The sequence below is a fragment of the Saccopteryx bilineata genome, chromosome 4, assembly GCF_036850765.1.
Source record: "Saccopteryx bilineata isolate mSacBil1 chromosome 4, mSacBil1_pri_phased_curated, whole genome shotgun sequence".
NCBI classification, from domain to species: Eukaryota; Metazoa; Chordata; class Mammalia; order Chiroptera; family Emballonuridae; genus Saccopteryx; species Saccopteryx bilineata.
Genome location: NC_089493.1, coordinates 162,116,010 through 162,142,985, shown reverse-complemented (window position 1 = coordinate 162,142,985; position 26,976 = coordinate 162,116,010). Strand labels below are relative to the sequence as shown.

The 26,976-nt window shown below is 46.9% G+C and overlaps 1 protein-coding gene across 1 annotated transcript in view; it reads left to right on the top strand.

The window, feature by feature from the left end:
• The window catches only part of SPOCK1 (SPARC (osteonectin), cwcv and kazal like domains proteoglycan 1), a 523,795-nt gene extending 497,088 nt beyond the window's left edge, over positions 1 to 26,707 (top strand). The window contains exons 7-11 of the mRNA XM_066272544.1: positions 5,186 to 5,302; positions 8,588 to 8,809; positions 14,002 to 14,064; positions 22,830 to 22,967; positions 23,473 to 26,707. Coding sequence (XP_066128641.1) covers positions 5,186 to 5,302; positions 8,588 to 8,809; positions 14,002 to 14,064; positions 22,830 to 22,967; positions 23,473 to 23,663 — 731 coding nt within the window. The 3' untranslated portion in view covers positions 23,664 to 26,707. The remainder of the gene's footprint in view (positions 1 to 5,185; positions 5,303 to 8,587; positions 8,810 to 14,001; positions 14,065 to 22,829; positions 22,968 to 23,472) is intronic.
• The last annotated feature ends 269 nt before the right edge of the window (positions 26,708 to 26,976 follow it).

Here is a 26,976-nt window from a genome sequence, read left to right as displayed (position 1 = left end):
CATTCTGTCTGGTCCTCTAAGAGGGCTTTGTAGACTCTCATTCATCCCTCAGAGTCATCAGAGACCAGCTTGGTACCCTAGGCATCACCCTCGGGAGCACTTTTAAAAGAAGCTGGAATTTCCTAGCTCTTGCCTCTCCACTTCCCAAATGACCGCCTCAGAAGCCCTTCACGAGCTTGGGCTTGTCTGAAGGAAGACAGTGGGACCAGGGAAATGGGGCGATGGGGGTCCTGGGGACGGCAGAACCAGGCTAAGCTTACTGGGCTAAGAAGCGATCCTCCCTCTACATCAATAGCTGACACCCAGGCTGGCTAACTTCCCCATGAGCAAAGCTAATAGGTGAGAGCAGCCGTCACTTCCTCTCCCCACCCCACCAGGACTGCGGTGGCCCTATGACAGCTTTTCAGCCCTGCAGCACTGACAGCAGTGCGTCCTTCTTCCTCCCATCAGCCGGGTCACTCAGGGTGTGCCTGGGCTTGGTGAGTGCTTTCTGCATTTAAGTCCAGTCTGGCTTTAAAGCCCCTTAAAGCTCTGGTCCATGGGTGGAGGGGAGGGGAGAGTCCCCAGGTGGAAAAAGCAGTCACACTTTCTTCCCAGGGCTATCTATACACTTTCCACGGTGCCTGCATGGGCCTTATGTACACCTGCTTATGGCATTTTGTTCATATTTTCCAAACAGACAGGAAGCGTCCACTGGGAGAGCCCTGTATTACCCGGGCCCTCCTCTGGCCTCGCGCTGCACTTTTCTGGGGAAGGGAGCTGCTTTTGCGCACTTGGGAGTGATGTGCGTGGCTCTCTGCTTTTTCCTAATGAGGTCCCAGTGGCTGCACATGTGATGTGTGCTTCTGAGAGTTGCAGGACGGAGAGGCTGTGCACGGTCCTTTGGAAGGACCACTGTGCTCATTCCATAGCTAATGAAGGCAGGGGCCTGACTTGCTCCCTTCCTCCGTCTGTCTGTCCTCTAACACTCCACTAGCCACCTCACCATGTCACTGGCACAGCTGCCTTCAGATGTTGGGGCCTGATGTTTTTATTTTTTATTTTTTTCAATCAACCCAGAATATCAATTGCCTCCGTACTGGCTCCCCACAAGCCCACTCTATGCAAGAAAAGATTCTAGCATCAGGGACGGCCCAGCAAGATGCCCGCCCGATCGAAAGCCTGCCTTTGCCACGTGATGGCTGTTGGGCATGGGGAGTTTATAACCCGGGTGTTCTTTCTTTTATCTTGTCTTTCAATACGTGTATTTTGAACAGTACTGTGTATCCATCCTGATGGTGAGTGCCGAGAACGCAGGTGGGGAGGGTCAGCCAGCCCCCACCCCTTCACAAGCTTCTCCACTCCGGAGAGGGCAGACTGGCATTTCACCCTGCAGCCCCTGGACTGCTACTATCCCATCTACAACATAAGTACAGGGAAGAGGGCAATCTTTACGTCACAAGCATCTCCTTAGGTTTAAAACAAAAGGGTAACAATGCAATTCTCACATTTTATGCAGATGTTTAAGCTGTGGGAAGGGGGACATAAGTGTGTGGAATCTCTGTTATGTGGCAGTAGCCGTGAGCTGTGTTTCATTGACGTTCTCTATTGCGTGCCATTGTGCTAGGAGCTGAGCTTTACTGTGCCATTCTGCAGATGTCCAAATTAGAGTTTGCACAAGGCAATGAGAGGGTTGTTATACTCAGTTGCTAATGAGTCTGCATCCAGAGCATCCTTCCTGGCAGAAATCAACCGGGGAAGATGCTGGGCCCAGGGGCTGAGCCAGACTCAGACATGTCTTACGTCGTGGGATCTAGACAGGGAGGCAGACGCGAGGTAGAGAGGACTGGGAGTGGGGATGAGAGCAAGGAAAGATGGGGCCAGGGTGGAGGGCAGGCGGGAACACACTGGAAAATGGCAGTGGGGGGAAGGTGATGTAGTCCTAGCCTCCGTGAGCGAACCAGCTCCCCTCGCGAGAAGCCCTGTCTTTTCCTCCAGAGGTCTGATGCTGCTGGCCTGAGTCCCGCTTCTGTCGCAGGACACCCCTCTCTAGAAATCACAGGAGCTGTGGAGAGACCGTCAGACACCCCTCTCTGGGAATCACAAGGACTGGCCCGCCTCAGGGTGAAGGCAAGCATGGCTGGTGGATATGGTTAAGGTTTTCTCCCCTCAAAACTACTCTTCCCCAGGAAGAAACTGAGTGTGTAGGATGTATGTGGGATGTACTATGTGGGTCCCCTTTCTGAGGGCACTAATCCCACTAATCCCCAGGGCATACTTCAGCGGGGGATGTGCTAGGCATCTGAAAAGGCAAGCACATCTCTCCCACTGTCAGTCTGTGCTGTGGCTAGAATACCAGATCTGAACAAGGAGCTCTCTGCAGGCTGCCATCTTTGTTTTCCCCTCTGGGAGGTGTCTCGCTCCAGGCCGACTGGAGACTGCTGACCACGCGTGGACAGGGCCCCACCATTCAGCTTTCTGTTCTCGCTCTGCCCAAGCCGGTGGCATCCTGTGTGTGGACTTCTCCCCGAGTGATAGATTCGCTCTCTCAAGACTGCCATGCCTGACTAACTCCATCAGCCAGCCAGAGCCCGGACTTGGGGAAGCCGGGGGGGAACCCCAGCAGTCTCTAAAGATACAGATTACCTGCACATGTGTCAGGCTGTAGCTAAACATGACTGGCTAATTTATTCCATGCCCAGAGATGGGGCTTCATTTCCTTTGCAAGTTGACTTGGCGATTTTCTCTGCATAGAGAACATTTAGAATAGATGTACATGGCAACTGTGAAGAAATGGGTGCTATTAATTTTTCATTTTCAAATGTGAGATTGGCTGCAGAGTCCGCATCCTATTTCCTCAGAAAACTAGACCATATCCTCTCTTACTGTGACCCGTGTAGCATCTGACAAGTCAGGAGGGTGGGCTCTGTCCCCCAGAGGTTCTGAGTGGGGTCAATAAGCCTGTTGCTCCTGAGGCCAGTCCTGGCACCCGGGCAAAGCCATGAGTTGCAGCCGCTAGGACAAACGCCTTCCACCCAATTTATGCGCGTGGCTTAGCGGGAAGTGCTGCTTCCTGGCTTGAGCAGGCTCTCGCCCTTCCCCAGCCTGTCTTTAAAGACGGAGGGGAAGGAGTGGAGGCACAACCTGGGATGTCAGGATATCATGGGAGCCTCGGAAAGTTGGAATCCCAAAGTGGTAGCTGATCTTATCCAGTGCTGTCAGTACAACATTCTGCCCTGACGTGAACCCGTACGCAGTCACCAGCAACGTGCCTGTGGAGCACTTGGAGTGGGGTGGGTGTAGTTGAGGAACTGAATGTCTGTTTTTATTTCATGTTAACTAATTTAACTGTGTTGGCAAACACAGGTGGCCTTTTCTGCCCACATCCTATGTGGCCAAAGCCAGTTCTGTTTAGGTGCATTTCTATTACTGGTTTTCTGAATGGTGTAATGTTTGCTCTAAGCTTACCTAACAATCCTCAATTTTAAGACAAAGTAATAATAGTCGTGTTGATAAAATCACAGCTGGCACCTGCTGAGTAACTGGTACATACCATGTGCTTTGTTTGCTAAGCAATTCACATACCTTGTCTAATTTGTCACATAAGATGTCCTGAGTTTACAGGTAAGGAAACTGAGCCACTGAGGGGTAAAGTTACCTGCTTGAGTCCCAGCCAGTGCAGGGTACCCTCTGGTCTTCGTCCCGGGCGGGCGGCCCAGAGCTGCCGCACCCCTGCCAGTCGGGCTGCTGTTGGTGCCGTCCCTGGCTAGTGTCTCAGCTACACTCACGTCCTGGTTGTCAAAAGCAAGGCCGTGTCTTAAGGTCATTAACTCAGGTCTAAACAGTGGAGCCACACAGTCACTCCATGACCTGCACAGTTAGGATCTGGGTCCTGGCCGGAGTGAAGGCTGGTCTGGGCTTGCAGCATGCCAGGCTGGGTCTGCTCCCCACCCTCAGCTGGAGGGGAACCTTCCTGGCCTGGGCTCTGGAAGCCAGCTCTGTTCTCTCCCAGCCCCAGCGAGGAAGGGCAAGCTTGCCTGGGAGTGGACTGAGATCTTAAGAGGCAGGAGAGGGTTGGATGATATTTTCTTTCGAAGAAAGAGCTAGCACCTCAGTTCAGTGGGAGCCCGCACTCACTCACCACTGCCCCATGCCTGTAACACTGTTTTTGCGTGGCTTCTTCACGGCTGTCTCCTGGAGCTTTAGAATTTGAAGACAGTTGTAGGGTCTACTTCTTTGTCCCTTCTTACTTATTGGGATTTTGGCCCCTCAGGCCTCCTAATTTCTGTTACTCTAGAGGCTAAATGTCATTAAATCCACTGCTGCCTTTTCTGTGTCTTGAGAGCAGCTCCCTGCCTGGACCCTTTGCCAAGATTCTCAGTGCCCAGAATCCAGGCAAAATCAGGGAGCTAGGGAACGTCAGCTCCCTTCTCTGCACTGTGGTCCCTCCTTTGGGATTTCATCCCTCAAGCTTTATTTCAGCACTCCCTGGCCTTCAGGTAGCCTGCACCCCCCACACACACACATACACCTGTCCAGAGTTTCTTCTCAGAAAGAGTATTCCTTGGCCCCCATTACTCTGTCCTTACTAAAAGATGAGCTAGACAGTAACAGGTGGGCTGCAGACAGAATGGACTCCCCTGTGGAGAAGGCATCCATGTGTCCACAGGGGAAAGGAAGTCAGTCTGTCAGAAATCTAGCAAAATAACCCACAGTCCCCAACCCAGCCCTTGGGCTAACACAAAATCGAGTCTGCTGTTCCTGGGGCCTTTCAGTGTCCCAGGCAGATGCTCCCTCAGAGTGTTGGCTACTCCTGAGTGTACTTTCTTGGAGAAGGTCATCTTCTCTGGCAAACTGCAAGGGCAAGTCTTATGGGATTAGCAAGAGGCATGTGCGCTGGTCTTTGAGGCCAGAGCACAGCGGTGAGCCTGGGACAGCTTGCTGTACCAGCTTGGGGGCCACCAAGCTCAGTTCAAAAAACCGCAGCCTGTGCTGGGAGTGTAGGCTGTTCGTCATCCACGTTACCTGTGACCATAGCACATATGTGGGAGGCCAGGGTAATCACAGTTAGGGACAGGAGTCACCTCGTGGCTGAAGAAGGAGGCCTGTTTTGGCATGGCTTTGTTGATGGCACCATCGGGGAGGGCACAGCGTTAATGGGAGGCAGCCCATGCACTCACCAGTCCTTCCCCCCACTCTCCTCCAGCCTGCACCGACAAGGAGCTGCGGAACCTCGCCTCCCGGCTGAAAGACTGGTTCGGAGCCCTGCACGAGGATGCCAACAGGGTCATCAAGCCCACCAGCTCCAACACAGCACAAGGCAGTAAGACCACTTTACTCCTGCTCATTTATTTGCTTTTAAATACCACGTTTTCTCAGTTATCAGACACTGTTGAATTAGCAATAGCATTTTGGGATGAACAAAGAATCACATTAAATATAAACAGTGACTTAAAATATGCCCCAATTTCTGAAGATTAAAATATAGAGGGTGAGAAAATGCCTTAGAATCAAGACAATACCACAACTTACACATATTTCAGGTCCACAGTTAGGAATCGTGTATGCAGAGGACCAACTTAAATGACATGCAGACTTTCAACTGTGTAGGTGGTCATTGCCCCTGACCCCCCCTTATTGTTCAAGCATCCACAGTATTTCTTAAAGTGTGGCTAAAAAATTATCATATGTTTAGTACACACATTTTGGGACATATATTAAATATATATATACACACAAAAAAATCTATAAACCTACCATTTTAACGACTGTTAAGCACGTTGTGGTATACACTTCTTTTTCCAGGTCATATAGAAAGAAACACGTGTCACGCTTTGGAGACTGTGTTCTAGCCTCCTTTCACCATTTAGCGATACCCTCTGGTTCTGTGTTGTTGAGTAGTAATCTGCTTTGTAAGAGCCCCACGGAATTCCAAATTATGGGTATAACAATTGCTGTAGACAGACCTTTGTTTTGGAGCCCTGAAGTGGTTCCTCATGTTCAGCTATTTTAAACAACATTCTACGTAGCAAACATCTTTGATAATCAATCTTTGTGAACATTAGTCAGACTGTGTTTTATTTTCCGTAAAAACTCTACACAGATGTCCCTCACCCCATACTCAGCTCTTCATAAACTGGGGAGAAAACTGGATATAGGTCCTTAGAGTTGTACTTTGATGGAGTCTCTGCTCCTTCATCTCAAAGGTGGTTAGGGATAGGCTCCCCCCCCGCCCCCCCCGTGGCCAGTTTGCACAGAGTGCACGAGTCGGCAACGCAACTACTCAAGCACATGGTGTTTTGTGAGTGTTGGGATCCAGAGTTCAACCAGCTTCCAGTCTCCAGCCAAACTAAGAATTGTCCCCTGAAGTTTAGGTTATTCTCTGAGGCTCGCAGCCATAGATAGTGGTAGGGAATACTGACGTGGGGACAGGCAATTCTTCTATTAGTTCGGACTTTCTACTTAAGGGACAGAGAACACTTTGCTTCTCAGACTCTTCAATTGTCCAAAGAGTGGGGTTGTATCTGTGGGGAAAGGGAAGTAAGATGCTTTATTTTTATTCCTGCTGGGGGCTTCCCTGGGAGTTGTGGACAATTCACGGTGGTCCAGAGAAACCTCCCTGGGCTCCTCCAGAGAGCAGCTGGCCCAGGCTTCCTGAGGCACCTTCCAGAGAGCAGACTGACCAGAGGAGTGGCTCCTCGCAGACCCGACCCCAGAGGCCCCACCGCAGACGGCTGGGGGGCCGTCAGACCACGTGCTGGTGGGCAGAAGCGAGCCGAGTCCCCGACAGGCTTAGGCTTGCTGTCTCGAGCAGCTGGCATGCAGGGAGTGTTGGAAGGGGAAAGCGTGCAACTCCAGAGTTCCACAAGCCTGGGGCCAATTAGAAGGGCTGCTCTGGGCCCCCCACACCCAAGATATCAAATGCAGCTGCTTCTTTTCTAGAACCTTCCAACTAGGTGTGACATGGGCTTGACCTTTAGACTACCACCCAGCCAGTTCTGTACTTCTTTGTGGTGGTCGGTCAGCAGTAAGCTCCTTTTTCCCAGGTACTAAAATGTTAATATCCTATGAAACTGATGCATAAAATACTCTATACAAAAAGTGTGGAGCCCTCCAGTGTCAGAGTAACTGTCTTCTTGTCTTCTTTTACTTAGCACACTGAGGCTGTCGGCATCACAGGGCTTGTTCAGTCCTGACCTTTGGTCAAATGAGAGGCCACATTATGTCCTGTGGTCTCTCTTCCTGCACAAGGGGATGTTCTGATATCCAAAGGAATAAATGTAAAAATAGATTTTCCTGTTTGAAGGGGTAAACTTTGCAATAGCTAGAAAACTCAATCAGCAAACACTTTCATCGAGCATTTGCTGTGAGCCTGCAGCGGCTCAGGTTGCACTGCCCTCTGGGAGCTTAGAGTCTAACTATCGCCCATCTGCTTACACCATTGAAATAAAAACAGTGCTTTAAAATGCGTGGGTGAACTCTGCCTTATCCTCTTATCACCTGACTGAGCAGGGGCTCCTGGGCTGTACAGAGAAGCCCGACCACCAGGACCCTCACTACCACCACTGTGTTCCCCCACCCACCTCCAAACAGGGCCCCCTAACCAACTGGATGTCCTCAGGATGGGTGGGCCAGCACCCTGCGAGGCCGAGCAGCCCTGGGAGAGGAGGGGCAGGACAAGGCAGGAACTTAAGCCTTGAGCTTTTTTTTTTTTTTTTTTTTGATGTGTCCAGTGGCAAGGATATAGCATCACTGCATAGGTACAAGGGTTCTGAGAGATTTAGAGTGCTTAGAAGAGTTCCTTAAGTAAGACAAAAAGTGAACCTTTATCATAATTTTCTCTGGGAAAATAAAGCCAGTCCCAGAAACCCAGCCATGGTGCTGGACTCAGAGAAGGTCCAGCCCGGACCCGGGGCACGCCTTCTCCGGGTTTGGCCACAGCAGACTCCATCTCCCAAGTGCTGAGCAAAGCGTTATATTCAAGTGCATGCAGTTCCCACTGTGGCAACGAATAATTCTGTAAGAAAACTACATCACCTCCCCTGGGGAAATAAGAAACACATCGCTGAGTCCATTTGGACTCCGCCTCCTGCACCTCAGGAGGGGCCAGCAGAAGAGGTGCGTGGGGACCAGGCGGGAGCCTGCCACTCTGTCCCGCTGACTGCAGGCTGCTGGGCTCCAACAGTCCTGGGGATGTGCTCAGCGCTCCTGACCTTGCCACATAGTTGCGGTTTACTGCCATCCTCTGTATAACAGTTTGTTTTGGTTTTTCAAACAGTATTTTTCCCTCAATCGCAAAGAGTAGTCTACAGTGTTCTCAGTCGGTCCCCTTCCTTGCATGTTTGGGTGCGTCCTGCCAGGCACACCCTGTTTTGTGCAAGTCTAGTAAATGAAAACCCATACTTGCATTATAGATAAATTAGCATTGGAGATTTGTTCCCGTTAAACCTGTTTTCCTTAAATGCTGACTTCTGTTTTTGTACATTTTAAACTGTTTCATTTAAAACCCCTGCCACCAACATATTCCAATAGAGCGCCACTGAGACTGTGCCCATGGAGAGGAACAGTCAGGCTTGGTGGCAGCTGACGTGGGCCTTTCCCTCGGCAGGGTTCGACACCAGCATCCTGCCCATCTGCAAGGACTCCCTGGGCTGGATGTTCAACAAGTTGGACATGAACTACGACCTCCTGCTTGACCACTCAGAGATCAATGCCATCTACCTGGATAAATACGAGCCCTGTATCAAGCCTCTCTTCAACTCCTGTGATTCCTTCAAGGACGGCAAGCTCTCTAACAACGAGTGGTGCTACTGCTTCCAGAAGCCTGGTGGTAAGGTGGGAGGGAGGCGGTGCAGAGCCCAGGGCAGCCGTGTGCAATGGGCCCGTGCCCTGGGGAGGCAGGCAGGGACCCGCAGGCAGGAGGACACAGCCAGAGAGCTACTGCTGGAAAGCTCAAAGGCTCTCCTCTCTCTCTCTCTCTCTCTTTTTTTTTTTTAGCACAGAGGAGCCTGTTATTTCAATCTTCCTTTTAGAAAATCTCTTAACTGTGTTGTGCCTCAGCCTTTTCAGCTGTAAAATGGGTATAGAAACCTTTGCTACCCACTGTGAGAAACACTGCAAATATCAAGTATCGTAATTCTCACTGTCATGTGAATTCTCCATGTCCCCCTGAGAGAAAGCCACACCATGGCTCTCTAGGCTTTCAGCTTCTAGGATACAGGGTTTATACTGAGTGTCTGAGACAGAATATCTGCTTATAAATAAGCTCCACCTAACTGACGAAAGAAAGAAGGCAAGGTTTGAGGAATACATGGAAAGAATACAGGGGTGGGTGTCTCAGTAATACCGTCAGGAGAGTGATCCTGTGCTTGCTCCGATGCTCAGGGATCCAGCAGGAGCGCCAAGACTCCCTGGGGGGTCTTGGGGTCTGGCTTTATTTCCCTGTCTCAGCTTCCTGGGGGTGTGCCCACGTGTGGTGGTCCACAGCTCATGGGACCTGTAGAGACTGGCTTCTAATCCCAAGCCCCAGAAAAATCTGGTCCATCCTAGGTTAGGTCTCCAGGGTAACACACTATAAGCATGGCTGTCAGAACCCACCCCCAGGAAAGGAACATGGGCACTAACATTAGAGCATTGGCATTGTGTGTGTGCTCGTGTGCTCAGACAACACACACAGCAGAGAATGCAGGGAGGCATCACTCAGGGAAAAGTACATGTGTATGCTTATAGGATATACTTTCCCAAAAGCAGAATTGCTAGTTGGGGGGCATGTGCATTTTTAAGTTTGATCACTGTTTCCAATTTTCCCTCCAAAAGGTAGTAACAGGCCCTGGCCGGTTGGCTCAGTGGTAGAGCGTCAGCCTGGCGTGCAAGAGTCCCGGGTTCGATTCCCAGCCAGGGCACACAGGAGAAGCACCCATCTGCTTCTCCACCCCTCCTCCTTTCCTTCTTCTCTGTCTCTCTCTTCCCTCCCGTAGCCAAGGCTCCATTGGAGCAAAGTTGGCCCCCGGCGCTGAGGATGACTCTGTGGCCTCTGCCTCAGGCGCTAGAATGGCTCTGGTTGCAACAGAGCGACGCCTCCTGGTGGGCATGCCGGGTGGATCCCGGTCGGGCACATGCGGGAGTCTGTCTGAATGCCTCCCCGTTTCCAACTTCAGAAAAAAAAAAATAGCAAAAGGTGGTAACAGTTTTTGCTCTCATGAAAAACACAGAAATACCTATTTTTCCATGGTCCTGCCAAACTTTGTGATCATTTTCAAACTGAGGAACAAGAAATTAAATTTCCTTCTAGGCTTTATTCCATTTCTTTTATTATGACTCAGGCTGAACATCTTTGTTTGTCTGAAACACTGCTGAGTTTCCCATTCCTTGAAATGTCTAGTTTTCTATTAGGTTCTTGTGGGTTTTGTTTGTTTTTAATAGGACTTTTCTCCAAGGACATTAGGACTGTTCTAGCCATACGTATTGCAGATAGTTTTTCCCAACTTGGACTGTATTGTAGCTAGGGATAAATTTTACATTTTGAGATAGATTTCACCATATTTTATGGTCTCTTAAGAAGCCATAAAGCTTACATTATTAAGCTTAGAAAGCTATTTCCCACTTCAAGACAGTAAGCAGTTCTCGTGTTTCCTTCAGTGCCTTTTTGGGATTCTTTTTGTGTGTGCTTATTGAAATCCTGTATCGCTTTAGGTTTTTTTGGTGTATGGTCAAGTGGGGTCCTAGCTCCTTCCCCCAACCCAGAGATGGTTGTCCAGTTGCTCTTCTGATATTTACTGACTGACCCATCTCTCTACTCCAGTCTGAACTGCTGTCTCTATCATATATAAACCACCTATGTGTATCTGTCTGTTCCTGGGTATTCTGTCATCTAAACTGTTAAAAACTAGTTGTTTTAATCTATGTTTTAATATCTAATGGGGCCCACCTCCCCTGCTATTCATCTTTTTTCAGAATTATTCTGGCTAGTCTTATATATGTTAGCTTTTTGAGCTTCAGAATCAGTTCATTTGGTTAAAAATTCTTATTGGTTTTCTTTTTTAGAGTCAGGCAAAATTACATTAATCTAGTAGGAACAGAATCATTTTACCCAAGAGCAGGATCTGTCTGTCAACCAGGGGAGTTACAAGCTGTGTTCTCACAAACATGATACTTCCCTGTGTTTACTGGTGTTGCCATTGTGAAGGAAATCCATTCTTCCCCATGGCGTTTCCTCCCTGTGGCTGTTTCAATATTCATTTTGTTACCAGCCACCTTGCTAATTTCTCATTTGGTTTAATTAGTTATTCTGGTTGGTTTGCTTGGGCTTTTTAGGTGTGCAATCATGCCGTCTGAAAACAGTGGTGATTTTGTGTCTCCCTTTTCGATTTTTATTCCTCATTTCTTTTTTCTAATCACATCTGCTAGAATCTCCAAATTGATGTTATATAATAGCCATGTTTTTTACTTCATTAGAAATGCTTGTAGCTCTTCAGCATCAAGCTACTAACAGATTTAGCTTGAGTTCCTGTAAAGTCACGTGACTGCAGCCAGGGTTCGGGTGAGTCTGAATGGAGCCGCAGTGCTGACACACTCCCCCTGGACTGTGGTGGTGGGGGGCTCTGGGCAGGCTTCCCATACAGCAACAGTAACGGGATCAGGGCCTGCACCTGCAGCAGCAGGAGTGAGCCAGGGGATTGGCGGTAGTTCTTGTTTGTTTGTTTCTCACTTTATGTAGTTTCCTCATTTTCTTAAGTTAGTTAGTTTCTTTGTTTTTTGTTAGACTCCCACCAGCTCCATCCCTGGGATTTTTGTTTGACTTCTGTATTTCACTAGGATTTCCTGTGCACTTGAGGCTAGACTTTTTTTCCGAAGCATTTCCTTAGCTGTAGACCAGTAGTGTTGAAATCTGGTATTTTTATTATGGCTAATTTGTAGATAATTTTCCAATTAAAGCTCTGAGTTCCTCTTTGGCCAAAGACGATTGTTAGAGGACACTTTAAAACTTTTCACGTGGTCTCGATTATTGACTGGTTTTGATCTTACTCTCTTTAGTTTTATTGCTAAGATTGAGTTTTTGACTCCCCTCTCCCCCAACAAACATTTGTTATCTTTATACTAATAGAAAGATGCCAAGTATAAACTTCTTGGAGTGACAGTTTCTTGATCTCTTTTTTGCTCTCCTAGCACCGGGTGTAACTACGAATGAGAGGGAGGACAAACTGTGTTCCCTTTCACTTTGCCTGGAAGCCAAAAGGATCCTTTACCTTTAAGGGCAGGAGTTCTGGGCCACGCTTTAGTCCCCTCAGTCTGTGTCACCTGAGCTCTAGAATGAAATACTTTCTGTCCCAGTAGATCCATTTCCCCTCAGGAGCTCAGATGCTGCACAGCAGTGTGCGGACTCCACACGCAGACTCTCTTTAGCTGCTCAGACATCCTCTAGGACTAGGTCCTTGTCATCCTTGACCCCTTGCACCTGAGCACTGGACTCCAGGTCTGTGCCTCTCTTGGTTAGAATCCCGGACTTGGAGAACTCCTCGCTAATGACTTTTCCCTGTTTAGCAGGTCCATTTTATTTTTCCTTACCTTTCAGAGTTTTAGAAATTACTGTAGGACAGTGTGAGGGAGAAAACTGTTTCGTAGAAAGCGCCCCAGGACCCCGTTTCTGTGGATGATTGTGCTCTTCCCTTTGGGCTGGGCTCCTCCAGGCCCGCAGTGCTGCCCACAGTCCTGGGCGAGCAGGGCCACTGCCAACTAGGAGTAAGACTGGCACCTCCCTGTATGGTTGACGTAAAGTTGTAGGACACTGGTACGTTCTAAGAATTCAATACAATACATTTTCATGACTTATCATAGTAAATACAATTTTAGTTATCACAAATGGAGTTTGCTTTCCCTCTTCTTTGTTGTTTTCAGTTGGTATCTTAAACCCAGAGTAAAGAAAATGTATTTTACAGCCAGTTTCTCTCGAGGAACAAGCACCAATGTCAGGTGGCACCATGAGCCCCACAGAGTGATAAATGTCACTGGGGTTCAGACGCATTCTCTAGGCCCCACACTCGCAGGTACAGAGGTAGCGTTAGTGCCCAGTCCCTGCCTGGGGGACCATGTTCAAACAACAGAGCCCGTGCTAAGGCAAGTCCTGATAAGTCTCAAGAACTAGTGAGGTCACCTTTCTTTTTGCTTGGTGTGGAAGTAAGTTCTCTTGGGAGGTAAAAGGGTACGATGCATTTTCACATGCCCCACTGAACCCTGTGGCTCCAACTGTATCAGCCCCTCACCGAGAACTGACAGTTCTGAGCTCGGAGAGAGAGACATGCCCGAAGTGCTCAGCAAGGAGGGGGCAGGGCTGAAGATAGATGGCTTGTGGATCTTCACAACTGTCCTTTGAGGACAGTGTTTCACTTGCCTGGGCCATAAGCCATGAGGTCCATTCTAATCCCCTTACCCTCTGACAGCAAGACCTGGGATGGAGTAAGTACTCGTCACCTTCCCTCTGGTTAGCTGGTCTGTGGATTCAGTTCAACCCGCCCCCACACAGTAAGCTTTGTCCTCAGCTCATGGCAATCTTGGTTGATTACAGGCAGTCCTCAGATTACAAATGAGGTCAATTCTGTAAGATCTTAAATTGAGCTTGTATGTAAGTTGGAACAGGTACCTATTAAATGCAATTTAGATGTTTGTTTTAACATAGTATTTACTTTTATCTATCTTGTTCATAATCTGGGGACTTCCTCATATAAAAAGTCTGTTAGCAAATCACCTGTTGGATCTCTGGGATTTGCTTGGGTTGGTGGTGTGAAGAAAAAACCCCTGTACAATGCAAGTAGCCTCCAAATACTATTTTCAGTACCTCATGCTATGTGTCTTTGCTTCTCTGATTAGTAACACTAACGGCCTGAATTTGTTCTGCTGCCTGGTAACAGCAGATGGAGTGATTCCATCCCAGGTGTGTCACTGTCTCTGTGTTGCGTCAGGAGTGAGCCCATCATGAGAGAGCTGTCCCGCACCATCTGGAAACTGACATCTGTAACTCTTTTTCAGGTCTCCCCTGCCAGAATGAGATGAGCAGGATTCAGAAGCTGAGCAAGGGGAAGAGCCTGCTGGGTAAGTGCAAGTTCTTGCCACGTGTTTAAACGATTAATTAAACCATCATGTCTGATGTAACATCAAGCATGGCAATGGTTATTTAATTAGGGACCCATGTATCATGGAAGAAATGCCTCCCTTTCCCCCACACGGGTCTCTCGCAGCCAGCTGGGTACTCTGGGGATGGTGGTCGGTTGAGCACCAGCGAGAGGAGCCCCCGCCCGGCCTTGGGCTCCAGCCAGTCTGTGCTTTTCCTGCTCCCGAGCACAGTCACTGACTGCGGCTCTCAGATTATGAGGTCTGTAAATTACAGCATCTCCTACATTTCCAGATCAAGCTGTGCTCCCTCCTACATCCCCCAGACAGGAGTCAGGATGTGAGTGTCCTAACACATATTCCTCGTTTCCCCTACATGAGCCCTGGAGGAGAGTGGGAGGCCGCTCGAACCCTCTCTGAGTGGGAAGGTGTGAGTGTTCTCCCTGACGTGCCAGTCTGGCCAAGGTCATGGTGACAGATGCTGGCTGTGGGAGCATTCCTTCCCTTTTAGCCCTGTGCCATCCTGTGTCAGCAGGCAGGGATAGATGTGGCATTGGGACCAGGCTGTCCCCAAGAGGTGGGTAAATATCGCTGTTTCCCTGGAAAAACAGAAGTCTGCGTTGCTTTCATTTCTTTTTATCAAGAGCGCTACCCACTCTAACAGGGATCGGTTATTCTGAGAGCTTGGGAGCAAGGCACGCCCGCCTTTTGCTGCTCAGTCGTTTGTTTACTGGGTGAAAACGGGCAGGTTTCTACACAGACTGTCAGGTGTGGGCTGGCTGTGAACTCGGGCACTGTCCCCTCTTCTGATACCTCAGAGGGCAGTTTCCTCTTCTTTTTATTTCTGAAAATTACATATTCACAGGTGTTGAGAAAACAAGTGTGAAATAAGCATGTGTAGGTTTGTTCGCTTGTATTTTGCATTGTGTTGGGGCAGCACAGTGTGTGTATAGGCTGTGGTGCTTGCCCTCAGGGCAGCAGATTGCCTTCCTGCTTGGGAGGGACAGCTGTTTGCTGGAGAGAGAGAGTTGAGGGGCTTGGGAGCCCTACTGAGGCCAGTGAGGGTCTGTGAGTCCAGGAGAATCCTGAGAATGAGTTGGGACTTTGGGAGCCCTGAGTGAGAGGGAAGCAGTCTTCCTTGCCTGCTTGCTGGCCTGCCATTACAAGACTTTAATAAACGGAATGGCTCACCATTTTCTGGCTCCACTATTTCTTTACCATCAGCCCAAATCCAATGAGAACCTGCATGGCCATGGCAGCGGCCACTGGCCTTACAACGAGCTTGCCTCAAACTTTGCACATCTGATAACTCATTTTCATAAGTGTTAAAATCTGCAAGCACTTTGTTTTGAATTCTAAAAATAAAGACAATAAATAGCATCTTGCTGAAATGTTCCTTTCACCACATGATGTCATCAATTGGTACATCCATGACTTTAAAACAGAACTGCAAGGACAAATTGTCATATTTATCATCACAATCAGATTTTAAATACACCTCTCTTCTTGAAACACTGTTAAAATAGGCAAAAACATAGAACTGAATAACAGGGTTCATTAGCATTCGTATGTAAGTGTTCACATACATCAGCACGTTCATGAAACACCTGCCATGGATTATGCCCAAAAGAGAACTCAACAAATCTCGAAAACCCATCACAGATCAAATTCACTTGCTGCCACACAGTAAAGGTAGAAGTAAAAAAATGAGGATTGCCACAACCCCTACATCTGGGGTCTTTATAAACAGCTGGTCAGGAGGTATAGCAGAGACGACAAGACCCTGAGGAGGACAGGAAAGGCAGCTCTGGGCGCCCAGCAGACGGCAGCAACAAGCCTGCAACTCGGGAAGAACATTCGCGGCTTCGAATACAGTTATCAGAAAAAGGAACAAAATTCTCAAATCAGGAAGCTGTAAGAACACCACAGCAAACTGAACTGATACAGACGAAAGCACAGAACAACAAGTAGAAAAGCTTTTGTCAGTATGAAAGGCTCAAGTACTATCACGAATCTCAGAGGGTGTTACTTGTGGTTCTCAAACTTGTGCATCAGAATTACTTGGAGGTTTATTCAAGGGCAGTTTTTGGGGCCCCTCTCAAAGTTTCTGATTCAGTAGATGTGGCCCAAGAAGCTGCATTTCTAAGATGTTTTCTGGTGATGTTGCAGCTGCTGATGCTGTATGAACATGTTGCGAGCCACAGCTGTAAACCAATTTATAACAATTATGAGAAATTAGTTAAAATGGACACTATGAATGGCCACAGTTTGAGTCATGAAGAACCAGAAGACCCAACTGGATTAAAAACCATGAAATTAGCCCCGAGGTGGCAGGCTTGACCCCTAGTCGGTGCACATCCGAGAAGCAATTCCATAACTGCACAACTAAATGGAACAACTCAGTGAAACAACGAGTGGATGCTTCTCTCTCCCTCCATTCAATAGAATAATTAAATTATATTTAAAAAACAAAACAAAACAAAACATGAAATTAATTTAAATCAAAATGCTACCCTCCTCATTCCCCAAATATATATCAGGCTCAAAATATTTTTATGGGTGAATCATTCATGGAAGAGGTCATTCTCATTTTATACAAAGTGTCTCAAGTATAGAAAAAGAGAATGATAGCTGCCTCATTTTATATCATTGGTTTGATACAGAAGGAGCAGAAACAAAACTATATGCTTCTTTCACTTAATGCCATAGATGCCAAGCGGTCGGTAGGCTAAGTCAGCAGAATCCCACTAACAGTGTCAGGATCGAGTAGTAGTTATTCCGGAAAAGCAAACATATATATATATAATATATATATATTATATATATATAATATATATGTATATATGTATATAGAGAGAGCGAGAGAGAGAGAGCTAGATATCTGTCTTTGTTGAGCAACTAGTAATTCATCTTATTAAAAGTAAAGGATAAATAGGCCCTGGCTGGTTGGCTCAGTGGTAGAGCATCGGCCTGGTGTGCAGGAGTCCAGGTTCAATTCCTGGCCAGGGCACACAGGAGAAGCGCCCATCTGCTTCTCCACCCCTCCCCTTCTCCTTCCTCTCTGTCTCTCTCTTCCCCTCCCGCAGCCAAGGCTCCACTGGAGCAAAGTTTGCCTGGGTGCTGAGGATGGCTCTATGGCCTCTGCCTCAGGTGCTAGAGTGGCTCTGGTTGCAACAGAGCGACGCCCCAGATGGGCAGAGCATCGCCCCCTGGTGGGCGTGCCGGGTGGATCCCGGTCGGGCACATGCAAGAGTCTGTCTGACTGCCTCCCCGTTTCCAACTTCAGAAAAATTCAAAAAAAAAAAAAAAAAGTAAAGGGTAAATATAAATGTATGTAAAGGATAAAACAACCATATGGTTTTATGAAGTGTTTATAATGCAATATATGGATGCAATATACGGATCACGTGACACGGAGATGCACACCTGAAACCCCTGTGATCTTACAACCAATGTCATCCATTAAATTTAATTTCTAATAAATAAGCATTAACGAAGTAACTGAATCAGGGAAAACAGAAAATATAAACAGACCAAGTACTAGTAAGGAGATTGACTCAGAATCTCCTGAAGAATAAAAGCCCAGGACCAGAGAGCCAATAGCTTCACCAGAGAGCCGATAGCTTCACTAGCTTCACAAGTGAATTTTACCAAACATTTAAAGAATTAAAACTGATCCTTCTCTAATCTTCCAAAAAAAACAAAGAAGAGGGAACACTCCCAAATTCATTTCACAAGACCAGCAGTCAAAGCCAGGAAAGACACTATAAGAAAAATGTATGCTGATATCCCTGATGAATATAGATGCAAAAATTTCCAGTAAAATACTAGCCAACCAAATTCAACAGCACATTAAAAGAATTACACACTATGAGCAAGTGGGTTTTATCCCTGTGATGTAAGGATGGGTCAGTATATATAAATCAACCAATGTGGTACATCACATTAACAAAGTAAAGGATAAAATCATACATATTACCATCTCAATAGATGTAGAAAAACCATTTGACAAAATTCAGCATTTGTTCATGATAAAAACAACAATTAGGTATAGAAGGAATATACCTCAACATAAGGACCACAGCTAATATGCTCAGTGGCAACAAGTTGAAAGCTTTTCCTCTAATAAGGGTGCCCACTCTCACCCCTCCCATCGATCCTACTACTAGGACACACTATAGTGTATCCGTAAAGTCATGGTGCACTTTTGACCGGTCACAGGAAAGCAACAAAAGATGATAGAAATGTGAAATCTGCACCAAATAAAAGGAAAACTCTCCCAGTTTCATACCTATTCAGTGCAGTTCGATGTGGGCTCACACACAGATTTTTTAGGGTTCCTTAGGTAGCTATCCCGTATAGCCTCTACAGACTCATCACTGACTGATGGCCTACCAGAACGGGGTTTCTCCACCAAACTGCCAGTTTCCTTCAACTGCTTATCCCACCAAGTAATGTTATTCCTATGTGGTGGCGCTTCGTTATAAATGTGCCGATATTCATGTTGCACTTTGGTCATGGATTCAAATTTAGCGAGCCACAGAACACACTGAACTTTCCTCTGTACTGTCCACATCTCGACTGGCATGGCTGTGGGCTGCTCCGCTGTATACATGGTGTTATGTCATCTTCTGCACATGCACACATGCTGCCATATCATCCTACAGAAACTGGGAGGGTTTTTCTTTTATTTGGTGCAGATTTCACATTTCTATCATCTTTTGTTGCTTTCCTGTGACCGGTCAAAAGTGCACCATGACTTTACAGACACACTGTATAAGGCTACATAAAGAAATATATAAGTAAATAAAGTATATCAGAGTTGTGGCCCTGGCCAGTTGGCTCAGCAGTAGAGCATTGGCCTGGTGTGTAGAAGTCCCGGGTTTGATTCCCAGCCAGGGCAAACAGGAGGAGCACCTATCTGCTTCTCCACCCTTCCCCCTTTCCTTTCTCTCCCTCTCTTCCCCTCCTGCAGCCACGGCTCCATTGGAGCAAAGTTGGTGCTGAGGATGGCTCCATGGCCTCACCTCAGGCACTTGAATGGCTCTGGCTGCAACGGAGCAATGCCCCAGATGGGCCAAGCATCGCCCCCTGGTAGGCATGCTGGATGGATCCTGGTCAGGCGCAAGCGGGAGTCTGACAGCCTCCCCGGTTCTAACTTCAAAAAAATACATAAAAAACAACAAAACAAACAAAATATCAGAGTTGTAAAAAATAAAGCTATATATGCTGATGACATAATATTATATTTAAAAAATCCTAAACACTCCACCAAAAAACTGTTAGATCTAATCAACCAATTCAGTAAACTTGCAGGATATAAAACCAACACACAAAAATCAGTAGTATTTCCATACACTAATAACAAATTATCTGAAAAAGGAACAAAATTACCCCATTTACGATAATGTTAAAATCAATAAAACACTTAAGAATAAATTTAGTCAAGGAGGGAAAAGAGCTCTACACTGAAAACCAGGAGACAATGTAAGTCAGAGACACAAACAAATCAAAAGACATCTTGTGTTCATAGGTTACAAGAATTAATACTCTCCAAAGCCATCTATTTATAGAAACAATGCAATCTCTATCAAGATTCCAATGGCATTTTTTGCAGTAGAAAAACAATCCCCAAATTTTTATGGAACCACGAAGACCCTGAATGGCCAAAGCAATCCTGAGAAAGAAGAGCAAAGCGGTGAGCATCACACTTCTGATTTCAAGTTATATTAAAAAGCTATAGTTATCAAAACCATATAGCGTAAAAAAAAATCACATAGATAAATGGAACAGAACAGAATCAAGAGCCCAAAAATAAACCCAAGTTTATACAGTCAACTATGAGTTGACAAGGGACCCAAGTATACTTCATGGAGAAAAGACAGTCTGTTCAATCAAGGGTGTAGGAAAAAAATGAGATATTTACATGTGAAGGAATAAAGCTAGACCCTTTCTTATACCACTCTCAAAAATGAACTCAAAATGGACTAAAGACTTAAATGTAAGACCTGAAACCATGAAACTCCTAGAAGAAAACAGAAAAAGCTCCCTGATATTGGCCTCGGCAGTGACTTTAAAGGATATGACATCAAAAGCACAAGCAAAAAAAGAACAAACAAGTGGGACTCCATCAAACTGAGAAGCCTCTGCACAGAAAGGAGCTGACCCACAAAGTAGAGAGCCCACATAAAGGGGAAGTATTCTCAAACCATCGAATTAAGGTTTAATACCCGAAATATGTATGGAACTTATACAACTCAATAGCAAAATTCATCATCATCATCATCATCATCATATTCCAATTAAAATATGGGCAAAGGACCTGAATAGATGCTTTTTCACACAAGGTATCTATCTTGGCCTGCCGGGGTCCAGCCCCGGGGGGAGGATCCAGGGGTCCCACAGGAAGAGACGGCGTCGGCGAAATCGAGTGAGAGAACCGAATTCTTTATTCTCTGGTTAGCATTTACTGCCAGGCATCTCCCTCAATGGCTGGTCTAACATTACTTTTTATGCACACACACTAAGTTACAATCACATGGTATTTTGAATACATCATTGTTTTAGTTTCACTATGGTTACATATTTTTAGATAACAGTTAATTCATATCTATAAGCTACAAGTCAGGTGGTAAGTTATTCAAAGTACAGTTATACAATAGTAATAATAATATTGGTACAAACTTCTAAAAGATTAGTACTAATTAATAACTCTATTTTACTCTTGTTGTGAGTCAAGGGCACAGAAAGAGATAGCAGACGAAATCATCAAGGACTAGCAGAGGACCACCGCTTGCTCAGGCAAATAGCCTTGAGTTCATGTAGTGTCCTAATTCTTTTCTCACAAGACTACAAAAGGCTTGCTATTAAGAAACTGACATAGTATAAAGAGTAATTTTTACTTAAAGATACATAGAGTGCACCTGCAAGATAGCTAGTAGCAACATAATATCAGAAGGCATTAGTTGCTATTGCTGCTATGAATCCCACCACATTCCTCTCCTTATTCTTGGAAAATGCAAAAATCTCATGAGAATGTTTTACTGAGAAAAGCCCAGCAACTGTCTTCAGTGACAAAACAAGTCTTTTAACAAAACATTCTTTACTAGCCAGCTGCACTCCTATCCAAGGCCACGCAACAGGCCATTCCACTACACTTTACCTAAGATTCTAATGTCTAGTTAAACTTTATTTATTTACTATATTCATATACTAGCTAAGTTCTAACTATATTCTTTCTAACATGATTAATAAGAAGAAATTCTCCTACAAACTTAACCCTTTATGAGGGATATCATGGCCAGCCTCTTATGTTTATGAGCCCAGTTCAAGGGGCTTACAGGCTTTTCTGTGGAACTTACACCTTCTGTCTCATTTCCAAAGAAATTACTACAAATCTACAGGGAAAGCACGGTACTATTATCCATGTGCCATAAATAATAGCACACACCCATAAAAAGGGGGGATATAAGGCCAGATTAATTCAAAAGATTAAAGGGGGAAGTATCGTTGTGCCTATCCTTTGCGGTGACTTTGCCAACCCGCAGCTGTTGGTCTTACTGCGGTGACTCTATCTTCTTTTGCTGTGACTTTGTCAACCAGCAGTTGTGGATCTTCTCCTGCTGTGACCTAGTTAGCCAGCATTAGTGGATCGGCTCCCGACATTGGCCAATAGGGACATGACAATGTGCTCAACATCTCTAATCATTAGGGAAATGCAAATCAAAACCACAATGAGATCGCCTCATGCCTGTTAGAATGGCTTTCATTGAAAAGATGACAAATACTGGGAGGATGCAGACAGAGAAAAGGGGACCCTGTGCCCTGCTGGTGGGTTGTGAACTGGTGCGGCCCCCATGGAAACCAGTGCACTTCAGGGATTAGCCAAAGAAAACAAAAACACCAACTCAAAAGAATGTCTGCTCCCTCATGTTTCACTGCAGCCAAGACATGAAAACAGCCTAAGTGTCCACTGGCAGGTGAGTGGGTAAGGACGTTGGGATATATATATATATATAATCTCCAGTGCCGTATTACTCAGCCATAAAAACAAGGAAAACCCTGCAACCCGTGACAGCATGATGGACCTTGCGGGCATTATGGTCAGTGAAATAAGTCAGATAGAAAAAGACAAATACTGTATGATCTCACTTATATTGGAATCTTAAAAAAAAGAAAAAAATTGACAAGGAAGAAGATCTGTGGTCACCATAAGCAAGGGTGGGAGGGTCAAAAAGTACAAATTTCCAGTTTTCAGATAAGTATTAGAGATAAGATGTACACCAGGATGACTGTAGGTAGCACACTGTAAGACATATCTGGGTTGTTAAGAGAGTCAAGTCTAAGTTCTCGTCATGAGGAAAACTCTTCCCCTTGGTTGCACCTATGAAATGATGGGTATGAACTGGACATGCTGGGCTGTCATGTACAGTGTAAGTAACCAGGTCACCCTGCGGTGCACCTTAATGCGGAGGCAGTGTTATACTGTAGCTCAATGAAACTGGAAAAATATCAGAGATGAAAGTTAATCAGAGTAGCATTCAGCTGCGATTTAAAGGGGAAAATATGGACACATCAAAGGCGGAATAGGAGGAGTCCCGTGTGTCCCTGAGCAAGACCCAGGGCCCGTCATCCAGACGACCCTGCCCCTGCCATTCTCCCCGGCAACCAATCCTGCGTCTGACCCGTGCGCTCCCTGCTGTGGCGTAGGGGCACTAAGCCTGCACATCTCTCCCTTCTGACCCCAGGGACATTCATACCCCGGTGTAATGAGGAGGGCTACTACAAGGCCACGCAGTGCCACGTCAGCACAGGCCAGTGCTGGTGTGTGGACAAATACGGGAACGAGCTGGCCGGCTCCCGGAAGCAGGGCGCTGTGAGCTGTGGTGAGTCGGGCCTCTGGGTCAGCCCACACGACCTCTAGGACCAGCAGTCCTCGTGTATTAGGGTCTGAGAAGAATTTCAGGGGCGGCTGCGGTCTGCAGGGAGGGAGGGAGTTCACAGTGGGGACAGTGGAACCCTGACCTTACCTGAGATTATGCATAGCTAGCTGTTCCAGTGGCCGGTACCCGTGGTCAGGGGCTGGAGAGCAGCGTGACAGTCAGGAACTATCATAGGCCGCAAGCGACTTCGATTGCCTTTGCTTGTCAGTTAGGATTGTTAACCTCCCGAGAAGGCAGCAGCATCTCAGGAGTGCAGGGGCTCCCACCAGAGCAGAGCTGGGGTCTGTGCCCTGTGGTTAACCCCGCCGGTCAGCAGTGTCCCACGTCCAGAGCGTCAAGTGCAGGGTTCTGTACTGCAGTTCAGCCGCATGTGAGGGAGCCCCTGATGTGGGGTCATGACTACAAGCAGAAACTAACCTCCTTCCTGTCTTCCTGCTTCACCTTTAAGAGGAGGAGCAGGAAACCTCAGGAGATTTTGGCAGTGGCGGCTCCGTGGTCCTGCTGGACGACCTGGAGGACGAACGGGAGCCGGGACCAAAGGACAGACTGGGGAAGCTGTGGATGCACACCCGGGCGGTGACGGAGGATGACGAGGATGAGGACGACGACAAAGAGGATGAGGTCGGCTACATATGGTAGTCCCCACACAGGAGAGGACACAAGGTTGGCACAAAATTGCAAGTCACTCCTGTTCCTGCATTTGTATCTAAGACTCACGGTCCATTGTTGCTCTCCCCACCCCTGGCCTAAAGTCTGGACAGCAGCGCCTTGTTCCCAGAGCGTTCTGGTTTTGTACACGGTTGTGTGGGAAGAAAGGTGTTGTGTTGTGTGTTGTTTTTAGACAGGGGAATGGCGGCTGAATGAGAGCCTCCTTCCCTGCCGTGAGACTTCCACACCGCGCATGTGGTTTTCGTGGGATCTGACAGTGCAGGGAGCCCACCCTCTGAACGCCCAAGACCCTTTCATGACTGCCCGCATCAGGGCAGTCACAGCATGGTTCCCGGCCCAATGGTGTCTGAGTGCTTCTCTTGTGTCTCGTAGATGTTGTGGAAACACACCACACTGTCCTTTATCTCCTGCTCTCCACCACCCCTGGTGTTTATTATTAAAAATCAGTTCTTCACATCACTTATCTGGCTTCCTACAAACAACAGCCTTAATTGAGTCACTGCTCCTTTGGGGGAACTAATTTTCTTTGTTAGAAAATGGTGTCTGGATGTTCCTCCCTGTACGTGCGTAAGTACATCATATGTACAGAAGACACTGTGTGTAAGGTACACTGCTCGAAAGAGCTGTTTGACTATCTATTAAAAACTCACGTGAAACACAGTTCTAAATTTGTCAGCTTGTCCAGACCTGGATCACATTTCTGGAATAAGAAACGTGTGTCGACGTCCTTGTTTGCACCGAAGTTGGCACTGCAGCCTGTGGGCGGAGGATCTGGACGAGCCCCTGTCTGCCTAAGTCACTTTTCCTGCACAAGCCATGCGACTCCCACGTGGGCAGCTTCACAAGCCATCTCTTTTGTTTCAGCTCACAGCCCCCTTGGTCTACAGCGGCCCGTCTGCTGCAGGTCCTCCCTTCCCTACCTACTCAAGGGCTTTTTCTAAGGCATGCACGCACATCCCTGCTCGCCGGGAAGACAGTACCACGGTATTCCTTACAAGAATATTCAGGATTCTTATCAAGGTTTTTGCTTTTGCCCGCTTTCTGCCCACAAATCATGCTGAGGGTACAAAAGCAGTACAGAGTCCCCAGCGGAGGCCCGGGGAGGACTTCATAATTGCACAAGGAAGCTAGGGGTGGATTTAAGAGCCAGTCCTGTCTCCATGCCCTTGTCTATGCAAGTGTCAAGAGACTAATGAAGAAAGTCCTTCACCAGTTGCATTTTTTTCTCTAAGTTAAATCGTTATTTAGAGTCCGAATTTGGTAGGGTTGTCCTTAGGAGTTCTCTCCCTATCAGGCTGGCCCGGCTACAGGGACAAGTACCAAAGAGTAGTCTTCAGAGTGGCCCGTTCAGTCCAGTGCTGGCCCCGCAGCTCCTGCCCGCCTGGTCTCCACCTGGTGCCTGCCAGCCGCCCAGTGAGGCTCTCTGGCCACACTGTTCTCCCTTCCCTTCCCCATAAGCTCCAGCCAGTCCACAGGAAGACCACATCAGCTCAGGCAAAGGATGCCTTTAGCCTAACCGTGATCACATTGGCAGCTGGACAAGCCCGCACCCCAAAGTGACCAATTTCTTTGTGTTTTCCCACCCACCTTAAACTAGCATTTTCTAGTCCTTGCCTTGGCGGGACCAAGTGGGATTATCTCGGGAGTTGATCTCAGATGGGAAATGAGAGTAGGTGATGTAGCACTGACTTCAGGCCCGACAAACACGCAGCGTAGGCAGCCCCCAGGCCAGCTCTGGTTTAATGTTTTGTTTTGTTTTCCCTAACTTGCACAAAACTTTGAGAGCCTTATATAGAAAACAGGTGCTTAATTGCAGCTAAATTACAATAGAATATATAAAAGAATCAAGACATTAGAAAAATAATCTCAGTTTAGACCCTCAAAGAAAACCACTGTTACTGTCTCCTCTGAGCTTGGAAAAACACACAAGAGAACGAATTAAAATTGACAAATTGATTTCACTTAGAGAAACTAATTATCTTAAGACAAGTGTCAAATTAAGATGACACTTAAAGACCCTTAGCATTAACTTAATGATGGAGAAGAGTGCTCAGTAGTCGGCTCTCGGGAAGGTAATGAGATGCTCATATGCAGAGATATTTCGAGAAGATATTTTGATTCATTAAACTATTAAATCCTCCTACCATGAGTCCCCAGAAACGGAGCCACATTCACACCCCTTTCCCAGCCTCCCTTGGGCATGACAGCCTTCCATTTTCCCAAGGTCTTTAATGCTTTTCACATGTGAAAAACACTAAAGGTTAGATCTTTTAGTTACTTTATTCTCAGAAGTAGAATTTTTGTTTTCTTTCTTTGGCAGGAGCCCTTCAGCTAGTAACAGGTGTACATAAGAACACATCTGCGATAGTCTAGTCCCTTTACGAGACAGGTATTGAATCCTTACTCACTTTTGGAGACAGACTCCTTGGTGAACAGGTTTATTCCTATTCCACAAATACTTCTCTTATTTAATACTGTTTCCTGAGCATCCAACTCCCAGGATTTCCTGCTGCCATGGTTGTTTGCCATATGACTGTCCTTTGGTTTCCACAGATATCCTAGGCATGGAGATACCTTAATACCGACTCTGAGGTTTTGTGTCAGTGTCCCCAGGCCCAGCAGTGAATGATGATGTGTCTGTCCAGGTCTGCCCCTCTGCTCTTTCCAGGATGCCATTCACCTTTGGTTTGACCTTGACCACACTGTACAGCAACATCCACGAGCCCTTTCCACAGTGGGCAGTTTGGGTCTTTTGATAACTTTTTCTGAGTCACTTATGTTTGTCCCTAATCAGTGTGTAGCACTGTAGTGAGAGCCACCAAATCCTAAATGTCAGTTTGTTCTCCCTACTGTAGATGAACTAGTGACGTAGAAGAACCTAGTAAATGCTGAATGCTTTTCCACGTAGACTTCTCTGGAATGTGAACACAACTCCTTGGTTAATAGTAATTGCTTCAGTGTAGTCCTGAGTAGGTGCATTTCTGTCTGTCTCAATAAACTTTAATTTGTCTGCACATCTGAGTATTTGTGTGTTGTCAGCTCGGACGTGACATCACCAGGCCCTGTCCGCACATGACCTCTGGAGAGCGGCGTGGGCAGACAGAGGGGACAGCCAGTGAGGGCCCTTTGTCAAGGCGTCTGTACAGGGTGGGGAGGCCGACCTGCGGGCGGCCCAGCCCGGCCCTCTCTGCACACCCAGCACACGCGTGCCCTGGGCACACACAGTCTGGCCCCGCACCCCTGAGCCCTCTTTCTGCTGCTTCCACCTCTCTCGGGGTTCAGC